The sequence below is a fragment of the Eleutherodactylus coqui genome, chromosome 1 (genome assembly GCF_035609145.1).
Source record: "Eleutherodactylus coqui strain aEleCoq1 chromosome 1, aEleCoq1.hap1, whole genome shotgun sequence".
Classification (NCBI taxonomy): domain Eukaryota; kingdom Metazoa; phylum Chordata; class Amphibia; order Anura; family Eleutherodactylidae; genus Eleutherodactylus; species Eleutherodactylus coqui.
Window position 1 is genome coordinate 186,248,552 of NC_089837.1, and position 23,879 is coordinate 186,272,430.

A 23,879-nucleotide genomic window follows, 5' to 3' on the forward strand; every position below is an offset into this window, starting at 1 on the left:
ATAGGAGATAGACAAGCAGTTAAACTTGGCTTTCTCCTGTGGTCCCACGGAAGTGAGTGGAGTGGAGGTGCACATGCTACCCACATCTTGGCAGGCACTAGGGCTGCGTCCTCAGGATCGGTGGGGGTCCCAGCAGTTGGACCCCACACACTGATCAGCAAGCTATCCATCATCCTGTGCATAGGCAATAAGTTGCTGTCATGGGACAAACTCCTTCAAAGGGAATCTGTCACTCCTGTGACTTCCATAAACATATAGGCTCCTAGGAGCTGAAATGTTGAATTTGGGGATGCAATGATTATACTTGCCCTCTTTGGCTTTTCCTTGCTGTTTGCTCTCATAGCTGTGGCTGCATGCATCCTGCGGACTACATAGGCTTGTGTACAAAGTGATAGGACTAGTCCTCTCATGCTGTATGTGCTTGTGCATTCTGCACCGGGCATATGCAGCAGCAATCATGAGAGCGGACAACAGGGAAAAGGCCAAGGAGTAGGGTAGGTATAATTGTCACATCATAAGATTCAGGGTTCCAGCTCCTATGAGGTCATGATTTTGGCTAGTAGCTAACACATTCCTTTAAGTGATAGCATATCCTACCAATGTGTCCTCATTCTATCAAAGAACTCTTTAAATAGTATAAGTGATCATAGGACCTAGATTTAATGGACTAGATAGGGGGAGATTTTTTAATGGGTTTTCTATGAGTAACTCAAACTCTGGGCAATAATCACTGGTTACTTGGGCCCCTCCATCCCCGTGGTCCAGAGCAGAAGCCCAAATGCCACCACTCCGATGCTGGAAGAAGCAACAGCAGGCACATTCTGTGCATTGCAGATATGGCCACTTGGCTAGTTCACAGCATTCAGTGGTTGTGTCCATTCATGGTAGTATTGCCACTGAAGCCACCAAACAGCACACCATCACTACAACCTTTTCCAGAACCAGATCGACAGGGAGCAGGGCTCCTGCATTGCTCTGGGTGGGACAACTAACTGGAGGGTGTTGAATTTTTTTTTAAAGACCATTTCCTGCTGTGAAAAAAAAATATACCTGAAAACTCCTTTAACTAGAGCAGTCGAAAAGTGGAGTATACTCATAGCAACCAGTCAGGTCTTAATTTTTCACTTTCCAGAAGGCCGCTGAAGCAAAGAGAGCTGGAATAAGTTTGCTTGCTGTTCTCTCTCGCACTCGTTTTGATAAATGTTCTCCTGGTATTTTATAACTTGGTCCTTTTCACTCCTGAGTAGCTGTCAGTAACAGAGACACGCAGGAATATGGCAGCTCAAAATGGAGCATACCTGGATATAAACGAAGTGTGATTGTTCTCAGCAAAAGACATCAAGTAATCTTGTAGATATGATACCTTTTAATGGATAACAAAAAGATGATATAGCGAGCTTTCAAACCTACTTGGTGTGGTTCTTTAGGCTTAATAGAATAGATCTGAAGAGGTGTATATATATAATACACATACACATGAAAAGGCACAGACATGGTGTGATTAACTTACAAGATTCATCCTCCCACACAACTATTTCTCCTTTGGCAAAGAGAGATTCCTGAAAGTCACCGGAACTACCATGGGCAGGAAAATGACACCGCGATATGCTAGCCTTCAACCTTTTAATGGCAAAACTGGAGAGTGACTTTCTAGTCTCCTGCTCCAGCAAACCATTGGCCTACTTCCGCTACATTGATGACATCATAATCATCTGGACTAACACCAAACAAGAATTAATAAAATTCAATGAGAGATTCAATGCATTCCACCCCTCTATAAACCTGACATTGAGCTACTTGTATAAAGAAATCAGCTTTTTGGACACCGCCATAAAAATCTCTAACAACTCAATACAGACATGGGACAGTTTTTCATCCCAAACACATCAAAAATGGCCATTAGATACAACCGGATCTGCTCCAACCCAACAGACAAGAATGAACATTTATACCATCCTAAAAGGACATTTATAAATCAGGGCTACCATCCCACCTCGATTGATGACCAAATCACCAGAGCCACCAGGTGACTCAGAAATCAACTACTCCAAATACACACAAAAGGAAGGAAACGGATGTGTGCCTCTAGTAGTGAGCTACAATTCACAGCTAGGGGTACTTAGGAAAACTGCAAAGAATCTGCATCATACCCTACACAAGGATGACCGTCTGAAAACCATATTCCCATCCTCTCCCCATCTATGCTAGATCCAGATTTGAGGAACTTTATAATCAGGAGTGCATTGCTTTCTGACATACAAAAAGGAACTTATCCCTGTAATGTAAGGAGCTGTAAGACCTGCTCACATATACTGACTGTGGACAGGATACAAATCCCCAACACACAGCAGGACTATAAGATCCCGGGGACATTGGCATGTTCCACATCCGATGTTGTGTACCTGATCCGGTGCAGTAAATGTTTTGTTGGGGGCCTTTATGTCGGAAAAACAGGACAAAAACTGAGAGCGAGGACGAGGTCTCATCACCACACAAAGAAAGAGACTGGATTACCTGTGACAGAGCATTTTTCTAGTCACGGACACAACATAGAACATATGAGTTACTATATTAAAAGGCAACTTCAAATCTCAATGCCATAGAAGAATTTCGGATTACAAGTTTTTATAACCACCTTCAAGACAGGAATAAATGTTTCAAGTAGGTTCATGCATAATTGGAGATTATGGGAAATCTATAGCAGTGATAACACACAAACCTGGTGACCCCCTAACACCAATTTATGGACCATAAAACTTTCACATTCCTTATCAGTAGACTAACTGAATATTTACTCCTCTACTCATCCTGTTCTGCTACTGTCTTAAATGCAAATTAATCACAGCATGTTTGTGCATATGTGTATATAATAATATCTCTTTAGATCTATTTGATTATGCCTGAAGAAGAACCCTAAGTAGGTTCGAAAGCTCGCTATAACACATCTTTTTGTTAGCCATCAAGAGGCTTCATATCCACAAGATTACTTGGTTTCCCTTGCTGAGATCAATCACATTTTGCTATACTGGCTTACACAGTATCAAACTTTTTTTGTTTTAAGCCTCCCTCAGACAGATTTTGCTGAAAGCGCAGTGATTTACTTTTGTTTGCGGCCACTGCCTTCTTCAAGCGCTCCTCATCATTGATGAGGAGCAATAAACGCCCCAAAATAGAACAGACTACGTTCAAAAATTGCGGCGCTTTTCGAGGGTCTGTCTGAGGCTGTGTGAGAGGCTCCATTGAAAACAGCGTCTGTGTGACGGAGGCCTTAAACTGATACTGGTATTCCTGTTTCCTTATTGTAGAATGTAAGACTGAACATTATATATTTTGTGAAAATGTATCAATGCATCTAGAGGTGATTTTTCATTTTTTTCCATCTAATGTTTTTAGAACCAAATGCACCAAAGTTTTTCCATAAGTGAGTCCTTTATAGCCTAACTAATAATGGCTAGTTCACTACAGCTATATTCTCTTCAGAGTTGAAAGGTCAGACATAAGACCATTTTGCTTGCATTTTTCCTAGCACGGTTCAGATCGTCCTTTTCAAAAATCTGTGGGTTGTTAATGCTTTAGATTCTTCATCCATGTTAGCAATCCATATTAGACAGGATGGCTGTTTGGCCTGCTTTTATTGAATTGGAACCCTTTGTTATATTGAAAGATTCCTTTAGCGGTATGGTTCTAGCCAGTGACCCTGTAAAGTTTTCCAGGCAAAGACTTTTACATACCACTCCTGAATACCTTATGAGGTGGGCCTCGTGGGCCTCCTCATGAATGGCACCTCTGTTTTTCACCACCACCAATCGCTGGCGTAGTTAGGTCACTCCTGTCTAATGGGCAAAGGGGCAGTTACTGCACAGTAAACACCACTCTTCTTTTTTTAATATTTTTTTATGCTTTTAAGTATCTGTTTTATAGAAAGTTCAGTGACTTTAGGCTTACTGTCTCATACTTTTTCTATCTTTTTTGTTAGTGAAGTTAACTTGCTCAATATAAATGAAAGTGATGGGGTGACCACAAAAGCAGCAGAACAGAAGGTAAGTAACCAGTGTTGTTATGGTCAAATGACTGCATTTCCAGAGTCATGGCTTTTTAGTATTGCATAATTCAGCCACATATGTTTTCTACTTTAGCTTTTAATCAGTTATATGATGCACATACTTAAAGCGAGAACCTGTTCTTTGCCACGAGAATTGGGCCTAATACAAATTTGGCATATTACTGATTTTTGTTATATGGATGCATGATATGCTTTTACACAGGCTGATAAATCGTTCAGATTCTTGCATCGCTTCGTGTTCGTCATTCAGTTTATGCATGCAGAAAACTAAGCGGTATTCTTGCATCTTGTCACCACCAGCAGAATGGGTGGAGAGCTAGTGATGGGCTGTATCCACCCACTGCATGGCCACACGCAGCTGATTGGCTGTGTGCAGCCAGGCCCTCGAAGGTCCTAGCAGCTTGGGGATGAAATTCATGCTGGGATGGCGGTTTAGGGTTAGGGTTAGGGGTTGTTTCAGTGTTAGGGATTACATTAGTAGCTGTTAATGCTTCCATGTCACAGATGGCTTCATTAACATGGAAGGATTTCCAGCAAATAATATAACCCCAACACTTAAATGTCCCCTCACCCTAACCTCCCATGCCAGGCAGAGAGTCACGCATCGCTGTGCTGGCGGCGATCCCCTGCTGATGCTGTGTCGCCCCTCCCCGTTCCCCTTACTCCCTCCCTCACCCACTGTCAGCCAGCGGTGTGCAGCTGCCATCCCCTGCTTATTTTGTGTACCCGCTCCCCTGCAGCCTTGTGCACTGTCTCCCGGTCCTCCTCCGTCACTCACTCACTGTGTCACAGTGAAGCAGCGGTGTGCTGCTGCCAGCGCTGCTCCCCCCCCCCCCCCCCCCCCCCGTGTCCGCCGCTGTTGCCCACTGCAGGGAGGCTGAAGACCAGCTATACCCTTGCGGGCATCAAGAAAAACTGTTTTATCTTATTGTCCATAAGAGACAGATCTCTTTACCAGTCTTCAGCTATTACCTTTCTGGACCTGGGAATGCAGGCTGGCACTGGACTCTCCCTTTTACCGCACCAAGAAGGGTGAACAGACTGGCATTAAGCAAGGAGGCTTGGTGATCCATTAATTTGAGTAATTTGACTACTTCCTTCCACTCCAAAGGCGGACGAGCACAGAGGTGCACACTGCTGGAGCTCTGTGGTCTACGGTGGGAAGGTGAGCATTTCTCCACTGGGGCTTGTTATTTTCACGACACAGCTACATCTGCAGTCCTCCCGTGTGTTTCTCTGCTGCAGAGTGCCATATTGCTTTTCCAGTCCTCCACCACTAACTTGGGCCCCGGCTTCAGCCTAGCCATGTTAAGGGCTGAGCTGCCTGCAGTATCTAATCAAGGCTTACACTGGTTGGGGGAAGGCCTTCTGCCTTTCCTCCTATCCCCCTCGTGCGCACCCATGATCAGCATGCTCAATCGTTCCCGCCTTCTTCTCTGTGCTCTTGGTCCCTGAATATGGCCAAACTATTGGCTCACGCCTCGGCAGCTTCAGTATCCTCTCAACAGACTCTGTGGTTCAAATCCTGGCCCAGAAATGCCACCTCTAAACAGTCATTAACATGTCTTCCCTTTGTTGGATCACGCCTCTTTGACACCAGACTTGACAAGATTATTTCTGAGGACTCTCGCCTATCGTAAAACAAACTCAGCCATTCGAGACCTGTGCAGAAGAAAAGGCCTCCGTTTTCTTCTTTTCGCCGCTCCAGAACTCCGATAATTAGAAATCCTTGCAAGACCAAAATCATGGGCCCTCCTACAAACCATGTCCTTTCACGCGCCCTGGCCACAATCCTCCAAGTCCACCTTCACATGTGAAGAGCGGCCCCCACACAAGCCATCCAGGGTGGGGGAGACGACTTACCCTACTTAGGGAGACCTGGATCGCTCATCTCAGATCTTTGGGCTCGGGAAGGCCATGTTTTTGGGCTACGCGATAGAATTTTCTGTCTTTTCTGGTGTCTCTTTCAAAGGCCAAGTCTTTGGATCATGCAATAGATACACTATCCTGTCAGAGTATAATAGTCCCTGTTTCTCCTTTAGAATCCTTTAAAGGGTTCTATTCCAAACTTTTTGTGGTCCCCACGAAGGATTGTACTGTCAGACCTGTTCTGGAAAAACGTCAAAATTAGACACTTCTACATAGAGTTGTTAAGGTCCATCACTGTATCCATGGAATTGGAGGAGTTTCTGTCATCCATCGACATCAAGGATGCATATCTTCATATTCCTATCTGTCAAAACACATCAGAGATTCCTCCTCTTTGCCATCTGTTCATGGTCCTTTCATTTGGGTTTGCCATGGCCCCCCCAAGTCTTCAATAAGATTCTGTTGGTTCTCCTCCACGCCATGACCATTACCTATCTTGATCTTTTGGTGAAGACTTCAACTTAGTCGGGCAATCTAAAGAGCCTTCACATAATTCTGGACAATTTGTCCTGGTGGATAATCAACCACCCCAAGTTCTCCCTCTTGCCATTGCATCATCTGGACTCTCTGGGTCTCTCATTCGACACAGCATGTGCTCGTGTCCTACTCCTTACCCCCAAATTACATCTCCTTCGGGGGCAGGTGTCCTCCCTGTAATCTGACTCCCGTGACCATTCATCTCTGCGTGAGAGTGCTGGAGTTGCTGGTCTCATTCTTTTGAGGCGTTTCCATTCCGCCATTTTCATTTTCGGCCTCTTCAGCGTGCCATTCTTTCTGGTGAGACAAATACGTGGACTCTCTAGATCAAGAGATCTGCCTACCTTGGTAGCTTCAACATTCCCTTCTCTGCTGGGAGATCCATCTGGGACGCTACTTTCTGATTCTTTACTCTCCACCAACACCAGCCTACTTTGCTGTGGAATTGGCGGGATTACGCTGCAGGAAACTCATAGCGCCGGGCACTTGCACTGTAAAGGAGTCTGCCCTTCTGATGAACGTGTTGGAACTATGGACCATTCTTCTATCACTTCCACACTTCGCACCCCAGCTAACGGATCTCCTTGTTTGGCTGTTGCGTTGTCTGATTGGACCCGTAGCATATATGAGTCATCAGGGTGGGACTGCAGCTCTGCAGTCATGGCAGAGGTAGTGTAGATCCTGATATGGGCCAAAGATCACCTTTTAGCGCTCTTGGCAGTCCACATTCTTGATGTAGACAATTGAATAGCCGATTTTCTGAGCAGGAAGACAATCAAGATGGAAGGCCTCGCAGTATTTCTTCTCACTCAAGATTGCATTCGACCTGCATGGTACACTGATTTCCTCAACACTCCGGGACCCACTTCTCTTGAAGATCTTCTTTTACAGGGATCTCTCTTCCATCCGAGTTTGTTCACGCTTCGTTTAGTGGAATTCCGATTGAAGCCGTGGTCCTGAGAGCTTGTGAATTTGTGGACTACGATGAAGGCTAAAAAGCCCTTCTCTTCCAGGGTTTACCATCGTGTCTGAAAGACTTTTTTTTTTTTCCTCTGGTGCAATCAATGCAACTTCCTTCTTAGGCATCTCTTGCTATCCCGTCTTCTGTCCTTCCTTCAGGAGGGCCTGAACATTGGCCCTGGGCTTCAGCTCCCTGAAGGGTCAAATATTGGTGTTGCTGATTCTGCCCCCTGGCTTAAAAGTTGGCCATACCTTGCTACAAGTGGTTAATCATGCCATCCCTCCATACCCCTAGCGCTGTTATGCAACATCCTGGCTTGTCTTTTGTCCTGGAAAGTGGCCTTTTTGGTAGCAATCGCTTCCGTCTGCCTGGTTTCGGAGCTTGCAGCCTTGTCAGCCAAACCATCTTCCATCAGGACAAGGTGGTCCTGCATCCCATACCCTCATTCCTACCTAAGGTGATGTCAGTCTTCCACATCAATGTCATCGGCTTGCCTTCTTATTGCCCCTTCTGGCACTCATCCAAGGAAATGCGCTCTTAACAAATTGAACTTGGTCTTGAGTATATATCTCTCCCAGATGTCTTCTTTCGGGCCATATGGCCCGAGACATCACGCTAGATTAGGTCAGCAGTGGCGGAGGCCTACCGTGCCAAGGGCAGGGAACCTCCTTTCTGTGTTAGTGTATTTGACTTGAACACTGGGTGCTTCTTGGGTGGCACGATATGGTGCTTCCACCCTTCAGGTGTGTAAGGCCGCCACGTGGGCCTCTATACAAACTTTGCCAAAGTTCTAATCTGTGTACATTTTTGCATATGCTGATTCCTCTCTCAGTCAAAGAATCTTGCAAACAGCTATCAACTGACTGCATGTGTCCTTGTAGAGCAGTCCCATGGGGTGGGGAAAAGCATACAACATCCTATGGTCTTCTGCTGTGTCCCTCCCAATGTATTGGACGAGAAAATTTAGATTTTTGTACTTGCCGTAAAATCTCTTTCTCGTGACATTCATTGGGGAACAGCACCCACCCAAAGCAATCTCCACAGCTTCCCGAGATTGACCTCCTTGTTGAAGCATTTTCCCGGGTGTTGAACGTGGTTGTAAACTGTATTACTTTTTCACCTTTAACTGTTTTAGCCTTTTCTATCCTACCTGCTGCTTGCATACAAAGTGGTTGACTCGGTGACTGCAGGAAGGGTATAGCTAATAGGAGGAGCTAACACTTTTTTGCTTAGTATCTGCCCAGTAGTGGCAGTAGCTATACCCTGGTCTTCAGCTGTGTTCCCCAATGAATGTGATGGGAAAGAGATTTTTTTATGGTAACTTCAAAAATCTAATTTTCCTTTTTGTATATTTCCTTGTTTTTACAGTCCAGTCAACTACGGCCTGGAACTATTCATGGTCCAGAAGACTCCCTTAGGATACATGATAGAAGAGGCAAAGCACTTTACTTAAGACCTGTTAAAGGCAATGCGACTGGACTGAACATGTTGGGAGCAAGCAAGAAACTGGGGTAAGTATTTTAGAATGTGTACTGCTGCTATGGCTGTACACATGTTAAGCTAATTCGCTTATTTCTGTGTCTTTGCTAGATTTTTGGATAGTAAGTTAACCCCTTAGTGACCAAGCCTGTTTGTGTCTTAAAGACCAAGCCAAAGTTTGGAAATCTGACATGTATCACTTTAACATAGAATAACTCGGTAAAGGTTTTGCATATGCTAGTGATTCTGATATTGTTTTTTCGCCACATATTGTACTTCATTTAGGTGGTAACAATAGTCTGATTAGAATTTGTGTATATTTATTTAAAGCTCCAAAATTGGGAAAAAATTTTTAATTGTCTTTTTTTTTTTTACATTTTCAATTGCAATATCTCAAATATGTGCAAACGTACTGTACACATTTTTGCTAAGATATATATTTTCATCTGTTTACTTTATTCTGGACGCACATTTGAAAAACTTAATTTTTTTTTTAACCATTTAGGAGATGTACAAATTTAACATTGATTATCAACATTTTGAGGAACATTTTGTTTTCCTACACCAAGCCAAGATTGCAAAGGCTCATAGGTGTCAGAATGATAGATACCCCCACAAATGACCCCATTTTTAAAAACTACACCCCTTAATGTATTTAAAGTATTTTCACCCCACATTTTTTTTTCCAGAAATTAATGCAATTTAGGGGAGAAAAAATGTCAGATTTTTGCAAATATGTCATTTTAAAGGCAGTTTTTTTATCTATAGTGCACATGAAAGCGAGGATTTACACCCCAAAATGGACCCCCTGTTTGTCCTGTGTTCAGAAACATACCCATTGTGGCCCTAATCTACTTACAGGACACATGGCTAGGTCTATAATGGAGGGAACTCTCATTGGATTTCGCGGCACAACTGAATAAATTCCAGCCCCCCCATAGCTCACTTGTGCAGAAAAAAAATTGACTCCCTAAAAATAATCCCCCTCCCCCTGCACCCTTTTTGGTGTTCCCTAAATCTTAGATAAAAATAATAATGAAAACTGTGTAGTGTGTCCGAAGACAGGGGTAATTACGGGGGCCTGGTTGGGATGGGCGGGGCAATAAAATCGGTTATCCCTCCTCCTCTCGTGCTTTTTTGGGGGGTATTTTTTTACCTCAGTTGCAGGGATGGGGTGTAAAAAGTGGCGCTCTGTGAAGCTTCGTAAACTTGCTGAGGTGCGGCGGTCTCGCACAGAAGGCGCTCAACAAGCTGCTCCTGGAACTGCAGGAAGGCGAGCGTTCCCAGGGCTTCTTGTAAATTACATCGGCATTACAAGTTATGCTGACGGGCGCATGCACCGAAGCTGGGAAAGGTCTGCAGATAAAAATCCCATTGGGGGACAAATTCGGGGACCTTAGTTATGTAATTTCATCTCCCCTCAAGGATATGATCTGTAGGGGGAGATGAAACTTTAACTTTTTAAACATTTATTTTTTTTTACATTTTTTAACTTTGCATGATCACTGTTATCCGGTGGTCCCCGATGACGCATACAGTGGTCCCCGATGACATCTCCCTGCTCTTGGCTATCTTTGACAGCCAGGTGCAGGGATATTTTAAATTTTCCAGGCTCTCTGGCCATCTGTGCATGCGCACCACATCGGCGCATGTGCAGAACCCCATGGCAGGTCCAGATCACCGTGGGACATCACGGAGCATGGCGGTGAGTATTTTCAGCTGCCCTCATGAATCTGATCCATGAGGGGAGCTGAAACTTTAACTTTTTTTTTTTTTTAACCACTGGTCAGCGCAGGAGGTAGAATGCGTTGACAATAGATCAGCAGCTAGGGTTGCAACTGCAGCCTTAGACAAGGCAGAATATATGTTGCCAATAGAAGTCTGGCAAGAGTGGTTTGGAGTAGCAGTTGACTGAGAGAAGCATAGAAATGCACACATTCTTGTTGCTGCAGCTAATAAGTGTTTTACTGTCTCACAGTGCAATTGCATCTACACTGCTCAGTACTCCAGTATAATGTCCTCCATGCTGCCACTGCTTTTTTTGTATATGAGAAATAGTGATGGGGGAAGCAAGATCTCCTCTACTTTGTGTATAGAACACTGCATAGCACCCCTACTGCTGTTATCTAATTAGCTTCCCCTTCTGAAGATCTTTTTAACGTGTTTAACTCTGCGCTGCTTCTTGCAGCACGTGGTGCAGACTTCAGGGAAGCCATTGCCCCTTCACACTCTGTGGCACACACTATATATGTAATTTAAAAGCTTTGCACCTCTTACATGTGTGCAACACATTTTTCAAATTCATGTATTTGTGTCCATGCAGAGAGAATACCCAGAAGATTGCGGTCTCCCCAGGGACTATGGTGCAGGGAAGAATTTTTCATCACACGAATGTTCCCCGGACGGTGGTGAAAACTGCTGCACAGAAGTAGGTTGGGATATTTTCCTGCTTGGTCATTTAATTGTGGGAGCAAGACAAGCACTTTAGACATCTATTAAAAAAAAAATTTTGTAAACATTTTTTGCCCATATTTGTGTATTGAGTTTTTTCCCCCTCAATTTTATTTTAATTAAAACCACTACTGAGAGTGGCCTTACAGAAGAAAATACAGCAATTGGCGAAACTTTTATGTAGAAATCACGCTCAATAGAGATGGATTTTAATATCTGTTTGTTATGCGATGACCATCATTAGTTATACATCATATTGATTTATACCGTGATACACATAGAGTAAGATTTATAATATAAACGTCTAACATACAATTGCTGACCATGCATTTGGGATCTGGTACTCTTAAAACAGATCAGTGTATTTAATACTTAACTTGTGTGAATCAGTGTGTCGTCAGTATCATGTACAAGCTACATATTCTTTCAAATCACATACTTGCACTTTATGGAAGGTTCAGACTGTGTTTTAAAGGGAACTTGTCGCCTCTGAACAGCACTATAAGCTAACTTGCATAAACTAAGACTCTGCACATGTACTTCACAGAGCAACACTTTCTTCAGATAGCGTGTTCATGCTCTACCATAGACTTCTATGGGAGAGCTCCCACATGGTTGTCTAAAAAGAGTCAGATTTCCGTGTGGTGTGGAGACTTCACTGTGAAACAGCACATGATCAGGCGATTATGAAAACAAGTACATCCCCAGTTCCGTGTCACCTTCCTGAACAGCACCACAGGGAACATTTCTTAAAGCATTTACGATAGAATTCGGGCATAAAAAAGTTGCATGTTTTTGCTCAAGTATAATCGAGTGAGGTGGGAAAAAAAACACGCAGTACTCCCCTCCCAGCTGGCGTCTGTGTCCCCGGCACGATGATCTTCCCGGCGGTGCAGCAAGCTGCTCTGTAATTCTCCCCGCTGTAATCTCTCTGCTCTGCTTTGAATTCCCCTGCTGTCAGCAAGTAAGCGCTGTGATTGGATCGAGCGCCAGCCAATCACAGCTGGCGCTCAATCATTCACAGCCATTCAGTGAATGACATCACTGATTGGTTTATCAAGTGCTGGCTGTGATTGACTGGCGCTCAATCCAATCACAGCGCTTACTTACACAGCGCTGACGGCGGGGGAATTCTAAGCCGAGCAGGGAGATGACAGTGGGGAGAATTTTCAAGCAGCTTGCCGCACCACTGGGGAGACCCATCGCACCGGGGACACAGACGGCGGCTGGAAGGTGAGTTTTGCGTTTTTTTCTTTTCCCCTAGTATATACTTGAGTATGGCTAGGCTTAAACTCGACTCAATTAGTTTTACCAGTTTTTTGTTTTAAAACCTATTGACTCTGCTTATAGTCGGGTCGGTTAGTACTCAAGTATATATGGCAATTGGAAATGCTGTTCTTAGTAAATTTTCCCCCATAAGTTAGTTTATAGTGTTCTTCAATGTAACACATTCTCTTTAAGCTCTACATTGAGCTTTTCATCCTTGGCTTCCATTTGAAAACCCAAACATGGTATTCTAGCAGAAGTCAAGGTCGAATCACTGACTTTAATGATGCAAATGGAGACCGGAGGTCCAAATTTTGGCCTCTATTCAACTGGTTTTTATCCTCTTTTCTTTTTGGAGGATACATTAGTGTTGTCTTCAGTCTATTGTGCCCTCCATAAAATCCAGCCAATAGTTTCTGAGGAGTGATGTAGACAGTTAGAAACTACATTTTAGTTACTAGACTATAGTGTCTTAAAAGTAGGGATGGAAATCTTACACTGTGTCTTTCTTTTTCACCTTTTAAGCAGTCTGGAAAGGCGAGAAAGGTAAGTTGTTGGCCTGAAAGTAAAGCATGAAATACCGTTTCCCTGTAACCATTTGTGTTAATGTTTTGTGTATGAAGTGGTCCTCCTAACTTTTAATTTGTCATTTCCATGTTTACTACTTATTTTTTCCAAGTATGTTTTACTTTCTGTTTTTGCAAAGGAAAGAATATCCACCACATGTTCAGAAGGTAGACGATCCTACTAGGTTGTCACAAAGACTGGGTAAGCTTATTCAGAGATAATCACATATAGAAAGACTAAATATGTTCAAGCATTCATGCTGAAACTTACAGGAGTGACTATGGACATATAGTGCTTGTAATCCCATGCACGTTTCCATAGTGGAGACCTTGGGGCTCACTCACATGGCCGTATTGTGTCTGCATTCACAGTATACAGCAAGTATGTATGTAACATGCATATTTACTGCACCTACAGACTATAACGGGCATGTTACGCACCAAAATTAGGGCATGCTGCATTTTTTTTCACACACTTAATACACTGAGGTCTGAATGGCTAAATGTAAAGCATTGGGCTTTAGGCTCTGCGGATTACACGCATAAAGTACTTGCGTAATACTCAGACAAATACGCCTGTGTGAGTGAGCCCATAGTTTAGCGAGTCCTTTTAGAAGGGTTGGCTGAGTTGTAATATATAAGAAATGGTCATATGCCCCCCTTTACCGCTGTGTTCTGTGCTAGTGCTCAGTCCTCCGCTGCAGTTTGTGTTTACAGCTGTAGTCCCACCCATTTTACAGCACGTCATAAGGGTTGTACCAAGATATTACAATATTGACAACCCCCTTTAAGTCACGGTGGCCTCAGGTTACAATATAGGCAATTGCAGCTTGAAACTGAATCCAACATATAATGCTGCAGGCAGTGCATACGTGCAGCATGTGTTGGGCGGACGGTTCAGCCAATCGGTGTGCACTTCTCACTGGTAAACCACCTGTATTATTGAAGTGCATACACTGACTGTGGCAGGCTGCTAGCGTCTCTCTACAACATAGTACTGTACTACATGTACCTGTACCAGAACGGGCGGCTCCGTATTTTACTAGTATACTGTGTGTTCTCTACAGGACACTGAAAGAGCTCCTATCTTCTATATAGAAAGTGATTTACGACTTCCAGCAGCTGTTTTAGACTTTATATGTAAGGACTTCAGCTGTATTTATCTGCTAATTTTACCTTAACCCGCAAGGCTAGCTCAATAGATATATATTTACAACCCATGCCTTAGGGCGGCGGCGTACAGGCGTATGCGCAACGTATTTGTGCTATGAACAAGGTTGTTTTGCACAAGTATCTCTGCATTTTAATGTACTTTTTGCACACACAGGACATGATCATTTGCGTGCAGCAGATTCAACATGCCAGAATTTAAATGGCTATTTGGCCTAATGAGGTCCAGATGTGTTAGTGTTTTGGGTTTTTTTTCACAGAATTGTGCAGTTTGGAACTTGCGATCCCTTTAGCTAAATACTGCAATACTTCAATATTGAAGTATGTGATTTTCAGTGTTGTCTGTTCTCTAGGCTCTGGACTGCTATGCTAACCCATCGGCACCCTGCTAATTTGTGTGTGGGGTAGCCAAGGCCCTTCTCAGGCTTACTGCTTAGATGCACTCATTAGAGATGAGTGAGTATACTCGCTAAGGCACATTACTCGAGCGAGTAGTACCTTAGCCGAGTATCTCCCCGCTCGTCTCTAAAGATTCAGGGGCCGGGGGAGAGCGGGGAGGAACGGAGGGGAGATCTCTCCACCCCCCCCCCCCCCTTCCTCGCCGCAACTCACCTGTCACCCGCGCCGGCCCCTGAATCTTTAGAGACGAGCGGGGAGATACTCGGCTAAGGCACTACTCACTCAAGAAATGTGCCTTAGTGAGTATACTCGCTCATCTCTAGTCATCATCTAAGTGGTTGACTGCCATGATCGGAACTCATAAAAAAAAATAATAGTAATTTGGTCATAGTGTAAAAATAAAAATGCATACTTAGAATCAGTCATTTTCTAAAAATGAAATTTTACAGTAGTAGTTGTTGAACTTTTATAATACAATTCTAAGCATTCCTTTTGGCTGTGGTATAGGCTTTTTACGCCAGGCTTGTTGGCTATAGCACTCTATCTAGCCATAAAGTGTAACTACTTTCTGTTTTTGTAGAAGACATGCAGGGCCCAGGGGATGATTCCCAGGTGGAGCCAGAGCCCACGTTAAGGAGAAAGGTACAGCAGACACGGCGCAGCAATTTGTATCCGTCTGATTTTCCCTTACTTCATACTACTCAGTTGTCTTTAGGAAAAACAGAGGTGTGTGATAAACATTCATTGTTGTATTTCTTATAAGTTACATGAAAATTGATACAGTGAAACCTCCCCAAAAAGACCGCCTCTCAGGGAGGAGCACCCCTTTAACTAGACCCAATTTTCTATGACTGGCTTTCAATTTCATCATGAATGAAATGTGGATACTAGACAATAAATTAATAGATGTACAGATCATTCAAAACTCTAAAAAGAGCAGCCTAGGGCTAAACTGTTGGTGGAAGTTCAGACATTTACAGCAGAATATTGACCTTTAGCCATTTTTATTACGCGTATCACCCATCTAGAATACAATTTACTCAGTGCAAGGGGTTTCACTGTATTTCTTTGTATGTCCGTGTTAAACTGTGTTTTGCACACAGATTTCAGTTGAGTATCAATTTGTTAATAGGTTTGAATTGGTATTTAAACTAAAGGTTATTTAGCTAGGATAGAACCCATTTCTGAAAGAAAAATTAGTCCCAACTTTGATTTTGGCTAAAGCTTCTATAGTGGACTTGTTTTTCAGGTCACTGATCACACTCCCATCATAGTGATGGTTATCATTGACAGACATCTGGTTAATAGACTTGGATCATAAATAGATTAGAATATGTGTGTGAATGCATTTGGGTTCCTTTCCGCACCAGGGTTTTTAGTAATATTGAGTTATAGTTGGATAGCAAGACGTCGAGAGCTAACCATAGGTTTCTGTGGCTCAAACATATGGTTAAAGCACGTTCTTATAATCTTGATAAGCAAAAATATGAAAATGGAGTTGTCTATATGGTTTCATAAACCGTTTCCTTGGTATGGAGGGTGGATGGGGCGACAGAACTGCTTTACCATGACACTGTGAAAAGCATCTAAATGGAATTGTACAGTGCACAATCCCTTACCACAATGCCTGTGTGAGGGAGGCCTTTCTGTATGAAAGGTATCAGGGCACCCTCTGTGTTTGTAAACCATTTTTTCATAAGTACAATACATTTGGAAAGTCTTCAGAATCTTCCACTTAATTAAAAAAAAAACCCTAAAAAAAAGAAAAGCAAAAACGATTCTGCACTCAATACCCCCATAACGACTGAAAACAGAATGTTTGGTATCCTTGGAGATTTTTTTAAAATTGACAAACGTTTTGTATTGATAATCACACCCTGTACTCAATACTTAGTTGAATCACCTTTTGGCAGTGTCTCCAGCTTCCAGTCTTCTTGGGTATGATGCCACAAGGTTTGCACACCAGGATTTGGGGATTGTCTGCCATTCTTTTCTGCAGATCCGCTCATGCTCTCTCGGGGTGGATGGGGGCTATCTGTGGACAGTCCTTTTCAGGTCTCTCCAGAGATGTTTGATTGGGTTAAAGTCAAGGCACAGGCTGGGCCACTCAAGGACCTTCACAGAGTTGCCCATATGACACTCCTGTGGTGTTTTGGCTGTGTGCTTATTGTGCCAGTCTGAGGTCACTTGTGCTGTGGATCAGGTCTTCAATACCGGGCCACTCCATTGGAAACACAGTATTCCATGCCTCACCTAATCATTGCCTGTCACACTCTGGGGGTGTCCTCTGTATATTTTGATGCTGTACAGCCATCTGCCTGATACTTATTAGGCACCACCTTGTGAGTGAGATTTGTTACCTCCAATTTCAAATCAATCCCATGATGCATTTGCTGAGGCTATACGATCTGTGCCTGCAGGGGGACTTTTTTGTTTTGTTTTTTTTTTAAATAATAATTACCTTCTATGTTCACCTAAATTAAGCTACAGACCATAGGTATAGAGTCAGAGAATGAGCTGTGATCTCCTCTATTATAACTGTGAAAGGAGCTGTGTGATCATCATCAGAAACTGTGATGGGAAGGCCTGTGTCCCGCGCCTAACTGTTTCTATCGTAATGTAATAGCATCACACAGACTGAGAAACTTACTAGTTTCATAAAGCAGAATCTTAAAAGTGAAAGAACATGACCATCTGAGGAAAAAGAGTGCAGGCATTTCACATTGAAAGGAATAACGAACCAAGGTACCATTAGCTCACTTATACATACTGTGGGATAACTATATAATTAATGAAAAAAGAGTGGCCATTTAAGAATATCTCTGTACTTGGCTCCATTCAGCTTTCCATCAACCCTGACCAGTCTCCCTGTCCTAGCTGCTGATAAGCACTCCATTAGCATGATGATGCTGCTGCCACCACCACCAGTGCCTAGTTTCTTCCAGACATAACACTTAAAATTGAGGCCAAAAAACTTTGTCTCATCAGACCAGGGGATCTTGTTTTTCATAGTCACAGTCCCTTAGGTGGTTTTTAGCAAACTCCGTGTGGGATTTTGTGTCTAAGAGCTCAGACCAAATCCTCTTACAATGCCTTTCTCCCTCAATTACTTAGTTTGGTGGTTTGGCCAGCTCTAGAAAGAGTGCTCCCTGTTCCAAATGTCTTCCATTTGACAATTATGGAGGCCGCTGTGCTCCTGAAAAAATGTTTGTAGCCTCCAGATCTGTGCCTCCACACAATCCTGTATCTAAGGTCTTCAGGCAGTTCTTTCCTCTTCATGGCTTGGTCTTGGTACTGATAGCATTGTGAGCTGTGAGACCTTATATAGACAGGGGTGTGTTATTTAAAATAGTGTCCAATCAGCTGAATTTACCACAAGTGACTCCAATCAAGGTATATAAACATCTCAACGACGATTAAGAGTAATGGGAGGCCTGCAGAGCTAAATTTCAAATGTCATACCAAAGGGTTTGAATACTTATGTCAATGCAAAATATTAGTTTTTCATTAAAAAGCAAAAGAAAAGTGCAAAGGTTTCTAACTTTGATTTCACTTTGTTGTTATGGGGTATTGAGTTCAGAATGATGGGGGATTACTTTATTTTAAAATTTTCATAGGGTCATAACTAGGGATAAGCGAGTATACTCGCTAAGGCACTACTCGCTCGAGTAATGTGCCTTAGACGAGTATCTCTCTGCTCGTCCCGAAACATTCGGGTGCCGCCGCGGGGCGGGGAGCTGCGGGGGAGAGCAGGGAGGAACGGAGGGGAGATCTCTCTCTCCCTCTCTCTCGTCCGCTCTCCCCTGCTCCCCGCCGCAACTCACCTGTCAGCTGCGGCGGCCCCCGAATCTTTAGGGACGAGCAGGGAGATACTCGGCTAAGACACATTACTCGAGCGAGTAGTGCCTTAGCGAGTATACTCGCTCATCCCTAGTCATAACATAACATAAAATGTAAAAAGTGACCATCTCTGAACACTTTCTGAATGCATTGCATTACTGTATTTTTTCCCCATAAGGGTATGGTAGGCAATTTGTCAGCTTCCTATGCATTGCGATTTTGCAGATTATCAAAACGAAAATTTCAGAAATGTCTGCTTGCAGGTTTACAACTAATTGACTCTTGTTACTCTTTTCTTTTCCTTCATAGAGCACAGAACAGATTGAGCCTTTTCAACATTGTGCATCTTGTGTAAAAGAAAAAAGTAAGACAAGATGCCAAAGTTGTGGAGATGCACAAAGACTTTGCAGACAAAGCGCTTCATCTTCTGAATCCCTTGCTTCCCTAGCTAGGCCATCAATACATGAAAGTGTGGTAACAGACAAGTGTATCAACAAAGGATTAAATACGAAGAACTTTTACGGCTCTTCCCTCAGCAAAATTACAATGGAATCTATGTTAAAAATTGACTCTCCAAGGTGGAAGCAATACCCAGCAAATGGGAAAATTGGACTTTCAGCGGAAGCTAATTTATCCAAGAGTACTAAAAGTCCAAGACTAAAAAGTAGCAGATTGTCGGAAACAAATGACACAAGTAAGCATATTTTGTATTATATTTTATTGTTAAAATAGGGTTTTCTCAAGAAGAAGGGAAAAAAAGCCAGCGGGTGATCTCCTGATCCAATTTCTCCAACCACAGTGATGTGATTTAAATGGAATAGAAGAATCTATCTATATATATAAAGACGAAAGCCCTCACTGACTCACTCACTGACTGACTGACTCGCCAAAAGTTCTCCAACTTCCTGATGTCGTAGAAACATGAATTTTGTCTCAAGCATAGATTATCTCCAAAATAGGAAAAGTAATTGGGTCCCAACTCGATTATTCAATTCTAGCGCAAAAGAATTGGCGTCGAAATTTAACGTACATAATCTAAATCTCTCACTTCCCAATGTCATAGAAACTTAAAATTTGGCACGGGCATTGAAAATGTCATAAATAGGAAAAGTTAATAGGTCCCAACTCGATTATTCAATTTTATGCGCAAAAGAATTAGCGTCCAAATTTTACGTACGGAATCTAATTCTCTCACTTCCCGGTGTCATAGAAACTCGAAATTTGGCAGGAGCATTGATTATGTCATAAATAGGAAAAGCTAATGGGTCCCAACTCGATTATTCAATTCTATGCGCAAAAGAATTGGCGTCGAAATTTTACATGCGGAATGTAATTTTTTCACTTTCCGGTGTCCTAGAAACGGGAAATTTGGCACGAGCATTGATTGTCATAAATAGGAAAAGCTAATGGGTCCCAACTCGATTATTCAATTCTATGCGAAAAAGAATTAGCGTCCAAATTTTATGTACGTAATCTAATTCTCACTTCCTGATGTCATTTTATATAAAGGAAACGTCGCATGGTTACCTCCACGTGATGTTTCCTGGGTAACGCAGAGAACTATGCAAAATGGTGAACATATGTTTTTCCTCAGTATCTCTAAAGTAACCACGACTTCATAAGATTTTCCGTGTGAATACCAGATAAACACCAGTACCAAATTAACTCGGGCGAAGCCGGGTATATCAATTTCAATTCTATGCGCAAAAGAATTAGCGTCCAAATTTTACGTACGGAATGTAATTTTCTCACTTTCCGGTGTCATAGAAACATGAAATTTGGCACGAGCATTGATTGTCATAAATAGGAAAAGCTAATGGGTCCCAACTCCATTATTCAATTCTAGCGCAAAAGAACTAGCGTCCAAATTTTACGTACGGAATCTAATTCTCTCACTTCTTGGTGTCATAGAAACATGAAATTTGGAACGGGCATTGATTATGTCATAAATAGGAAAAGTTAATGGGTCCCACCTCGATTGTTCAATTCTAAGTGCAAAAGAATTAGTGTCGAAATTTTACGTATGGAATCTAATTCTCTCCCTTCCTGATGTCATTTTATATCAAGGAAATGTTGCATGGTTACTTCCCCGTGGTGTTTCCTGGGTTACTTTAAAGAACTATGCAAAATGGTGAACATATGTTTTTCCGGTATCGCTAAAGTAACCACGACTTCATAAGATTTTCCGTGTGAACACCAGATAAACACCAGTACCAAATTAACTCAGGCGAAGCCGGGTATATCAGCTAGTAATATGATGTTTATGATATGCCATCAATGTCAGATCAGTGGCGTTCCATCTCCCTGCACCCCCACTGATCGGTTGATTGAAGGGGCCACGCTTAAATGGGGAAATGTAACATTAGCCTCCTCTTCCAGTAGCCTGTAGCGCCCCTTTCCCTGTCTGTATGCGGTCTGTAAATTCTCAAAAATGATTCAGTCAGTAAAGAAACATCTTTAGGCTAGGCTCACACAAACGGGTCAGATTCCACATGTGGGGGGCCTGCAGCGGATTCTGGCTGTGAGTCCGACCGTTCACTCTGCATACCTGATTTATCTGTATTGCGAATGACTGCGGCGGTTTGCAGGCGGTCATGCACAGTACAGGTTTTCTTTCTTTCTTTGTGTCTCCGCACCGTCGATAAGCATAATGCGGGTACCTGCAGCACATATGCAATGTTAATTGCATACGGATTGCGGGTCAGATGCCTCCATTGACTTTAATGAAGGCCATCCATGCAGTGTCCGTGGCAAAATAGAGCATGCTGTAAAAAATGGAAAGTTCGTGCTTTTCAGTGCCTGCGTTTTGCCATGGATCCTCCGCATGGACGGTGACTGCGGATTCTGCAATTAGAATCTGTTCACATGAGACACTTCCCCCTCGCACAGTGGTCTTGATGCATTAAGTAAATACACTTTTAAAGGCCCATTTAGACACAATGATTATCGCCCAAAATTTGCTTAAAAGACCGTCTTTTGAGCGATAATCATTGTCTAACTGCACACACATCGTTCAGTTTTCGTTAAGCCGTCGCTCATCATTGTCTTTCAGCATGCTGAAAGACAACAATGAGCCTTATCAGGGATTCACAGCGGGATACAGCTGATACTATTGTTTCAGCTGTATCCCGCTCCCTGGTGACAGGCGGGGTATAAAGAACAGAGCGGCCCAGCTGTGTTCCCCATAACCAGTTCAGAGCTCTCAGCTGTATAACAGCCGGGCGCTTCATGCACAGAACAGCTGGATGCAGAAGACAATCGGGGACACCCCTCTTGTCTTCTGCATCCTCCACTTGGCTGTAATCCATCGTTGAGAGACACCTTGCGCTGTAAATGACACAACTATTATCGCTCAAAAGTCGCTCAAAAGTCATCTTTTGAGCGATAATCGTTGTCTAAATGGGCCTTAAGAGTCCAGAAAGTATGTTGGTGATACTGTGTACTTATCACACAAGTAGTTGTCCCTACACTTTCTGACATTGTTCAATCAGTGCTGACCGTATCAGACTGTGTAGGGTTACAGACTATTGTTATGGGGAATGGGAATACATCACTTTTTTCACATATATGCAGGAGGATTAACAAAGGATTGGTGCAAAGCTAAGTTTTAAAAAAATAAATAAATAGAAAGTGATCAAAAGCCCTATATACCCCAATATGGTACCAAGAATTACAGGTGGCCCCACAAAAAACAAGCCCTCACAGTGCTCCATCAATGGGAAAAATTTAATGTTTTGGGTCTCAGAATATGGTGTGAATAGCTATTTTCTAGTTTTTTTTACTTAAAGGGTTTTGGCATTAGAAAAAAAAAATCCTGGCAGTCTTCTTACCGCATCTCTCCTCACTGATCTTCTGGCTCCTCCAGTCCCGCAGGACACCTCACCTCCAGCCGGCCTGATCATCTTCCTCCTGTTTTGGAGTGCCCATTTCTCTGCATTCTCCTTCTGACAGGTCACTAGTGACGTAATGTTCACTGTCTAACATGGAATGTTGGGCTATTGCTGCGACCATGCGTGCACACTGTCTCGCTGCGAGTGTTCAAATACTATTGCCACGAGACAGCGCTACGTACATTGATTGACCTGCAGGAAGGAGGATTGCCTGGGAATGGACGTAACTTCACCGGAAGAAGAAGAATCGGATTACTGGAGGTGAGATGACCTGCGGGACTGCAGGATACAGGAGAAGATGCGGTAAGAAGATTGACGGGGAAGGAATAAGTAAGTATTGTTTTTTAATGACAGAACCCGTTTAATTTTATAGTCTTTTAATTTGTTTTTGGTTTTATTACTGCATTGGTACAAATATGCAGAACAAAGTTAACACGTTTTGGTTTTACTGCACTACGAACGCTGTTTAAAAATTAAAACCGCACAGTTGGTTTTTTTTTTTTTTCTCCACCCCACTTAAAAAATGTAATCTTTTCAATAAAGTGTATATTACATTAAATAGTACCAGTGGGGGAAAAAAGTACAACTCCTCTCACAGTAAACAAGTCCTCATTCAGCTATGTCAACAGCTATGTCTTGAAAAGTGGGGTTGAAAAAACGTAAAGAAAAATTAGAAACCATAGTTGGAGAGTAGGAAAACAGTCTGCCTGTCCACTCCCATCCTCCAGAAACCAAGTCATGTCTTGTATAGTGATCTTCCATTTCTAAGGGGTTACAAAAAAAGAGCAGAATTTTTTTTGTTTCCTGTGGAAATTGCGCCTACTTTAATTAGACTCTGAGTCAATGGAAGCCGACTGATCTGCGGCGATTCCAAAATGTCAATTTTGAAATCGCCACGAATTCGTGTCATCGCCGGCGCGGCGGCAGCCTCATGCCTTGCACTGCGTATAGGCGCCGGCCGAAGCACCGCGGATCCGGACAGGTGAGTATAGGGTCTCTGGCCAGCAGTGGGTCTGCGAGATTTTGCTGTCGGAATCCGACCCTGACCTAATCTTGTTTTTTGCATGAAGTTTCATTTGTTTGTTCTACTTAATACATTGTCTTAATCATTCTACATCAGTTATCCTGTCTAGTGATGATGAAGATAATATTAGCACTGGAAGCACAAGCAGGATAGAGAGCATCTCTCCCCGGCCTGCAGATTCAGCTTGTTCCTCTCCTGTTCCATCTTCTGGGAAAGTAGAAGCTGCTCTGAGAGAAAATAGTTTAGTCGATAACAAATACAGTAGTCCAGCTGAGCCTGACCAACCAGTCATCATCCCAAGGAAAGCACGAATGAAGGATCAGGTACTGTAGCACTTTTATATTCTCCTCCGAATTTCTATTTT

General features: G+C 42.9%; 1 protein-coding gene across 7 annotated transcripts in view; it reads left to right on the forward strand.

Annotated features, from left to right (window-relative positions):
- The window catches only part of SENP6 (SUMO specific peptidase 6), an 82,100-nt gene that overhangs the window by 12,293 nt on the left and 45,928 nt on the right, over window positions 1–23,879 (forward strand). The window contains exons 3-11 of one of the 7 annotated variants that reach the window (XM_066604717.1): window positions 3,977–4,040; window positions 8,799–8,941; window positions 11,233–11,337; window positions 13,152–13,172; window positions 13,333–13,394; window positions 15,342–15,487; window positions 18,911–18,965; window positions 19,050–19,295; window positions 23,612–23,838. In XM_066604717.1, coding sequence (XP_066460814.1) covers window positions 3,977–4,040; window positions 8,799–8,941; window positions 11,233–11,337; window positions 13,152–13,172; window positions 13,333–13,394; window positions 15,342–15,487; window positions 18,911–18,965; window positions 19,050–19,295; window positions 23,612–23,838 — 1,069 coding nt within the window. Of the gene's footprint in view, window positions 1–3,976; window positions 4,041–8,798; window positions 8,942–11,232; window positions 11,338–13,151; window positions 13,173–13,332; window positions 13,395–15,341; window positions 15,488–18,910; window positions 19,296–23,611; window positions 23,839–23,879 lie in introns of all 7 variants that reach the window. The other 6 variants (XM_066604735.1, XM_066604682.1, XM_066604708.1 and 3 more) reach the window with 6 other exon arrangements.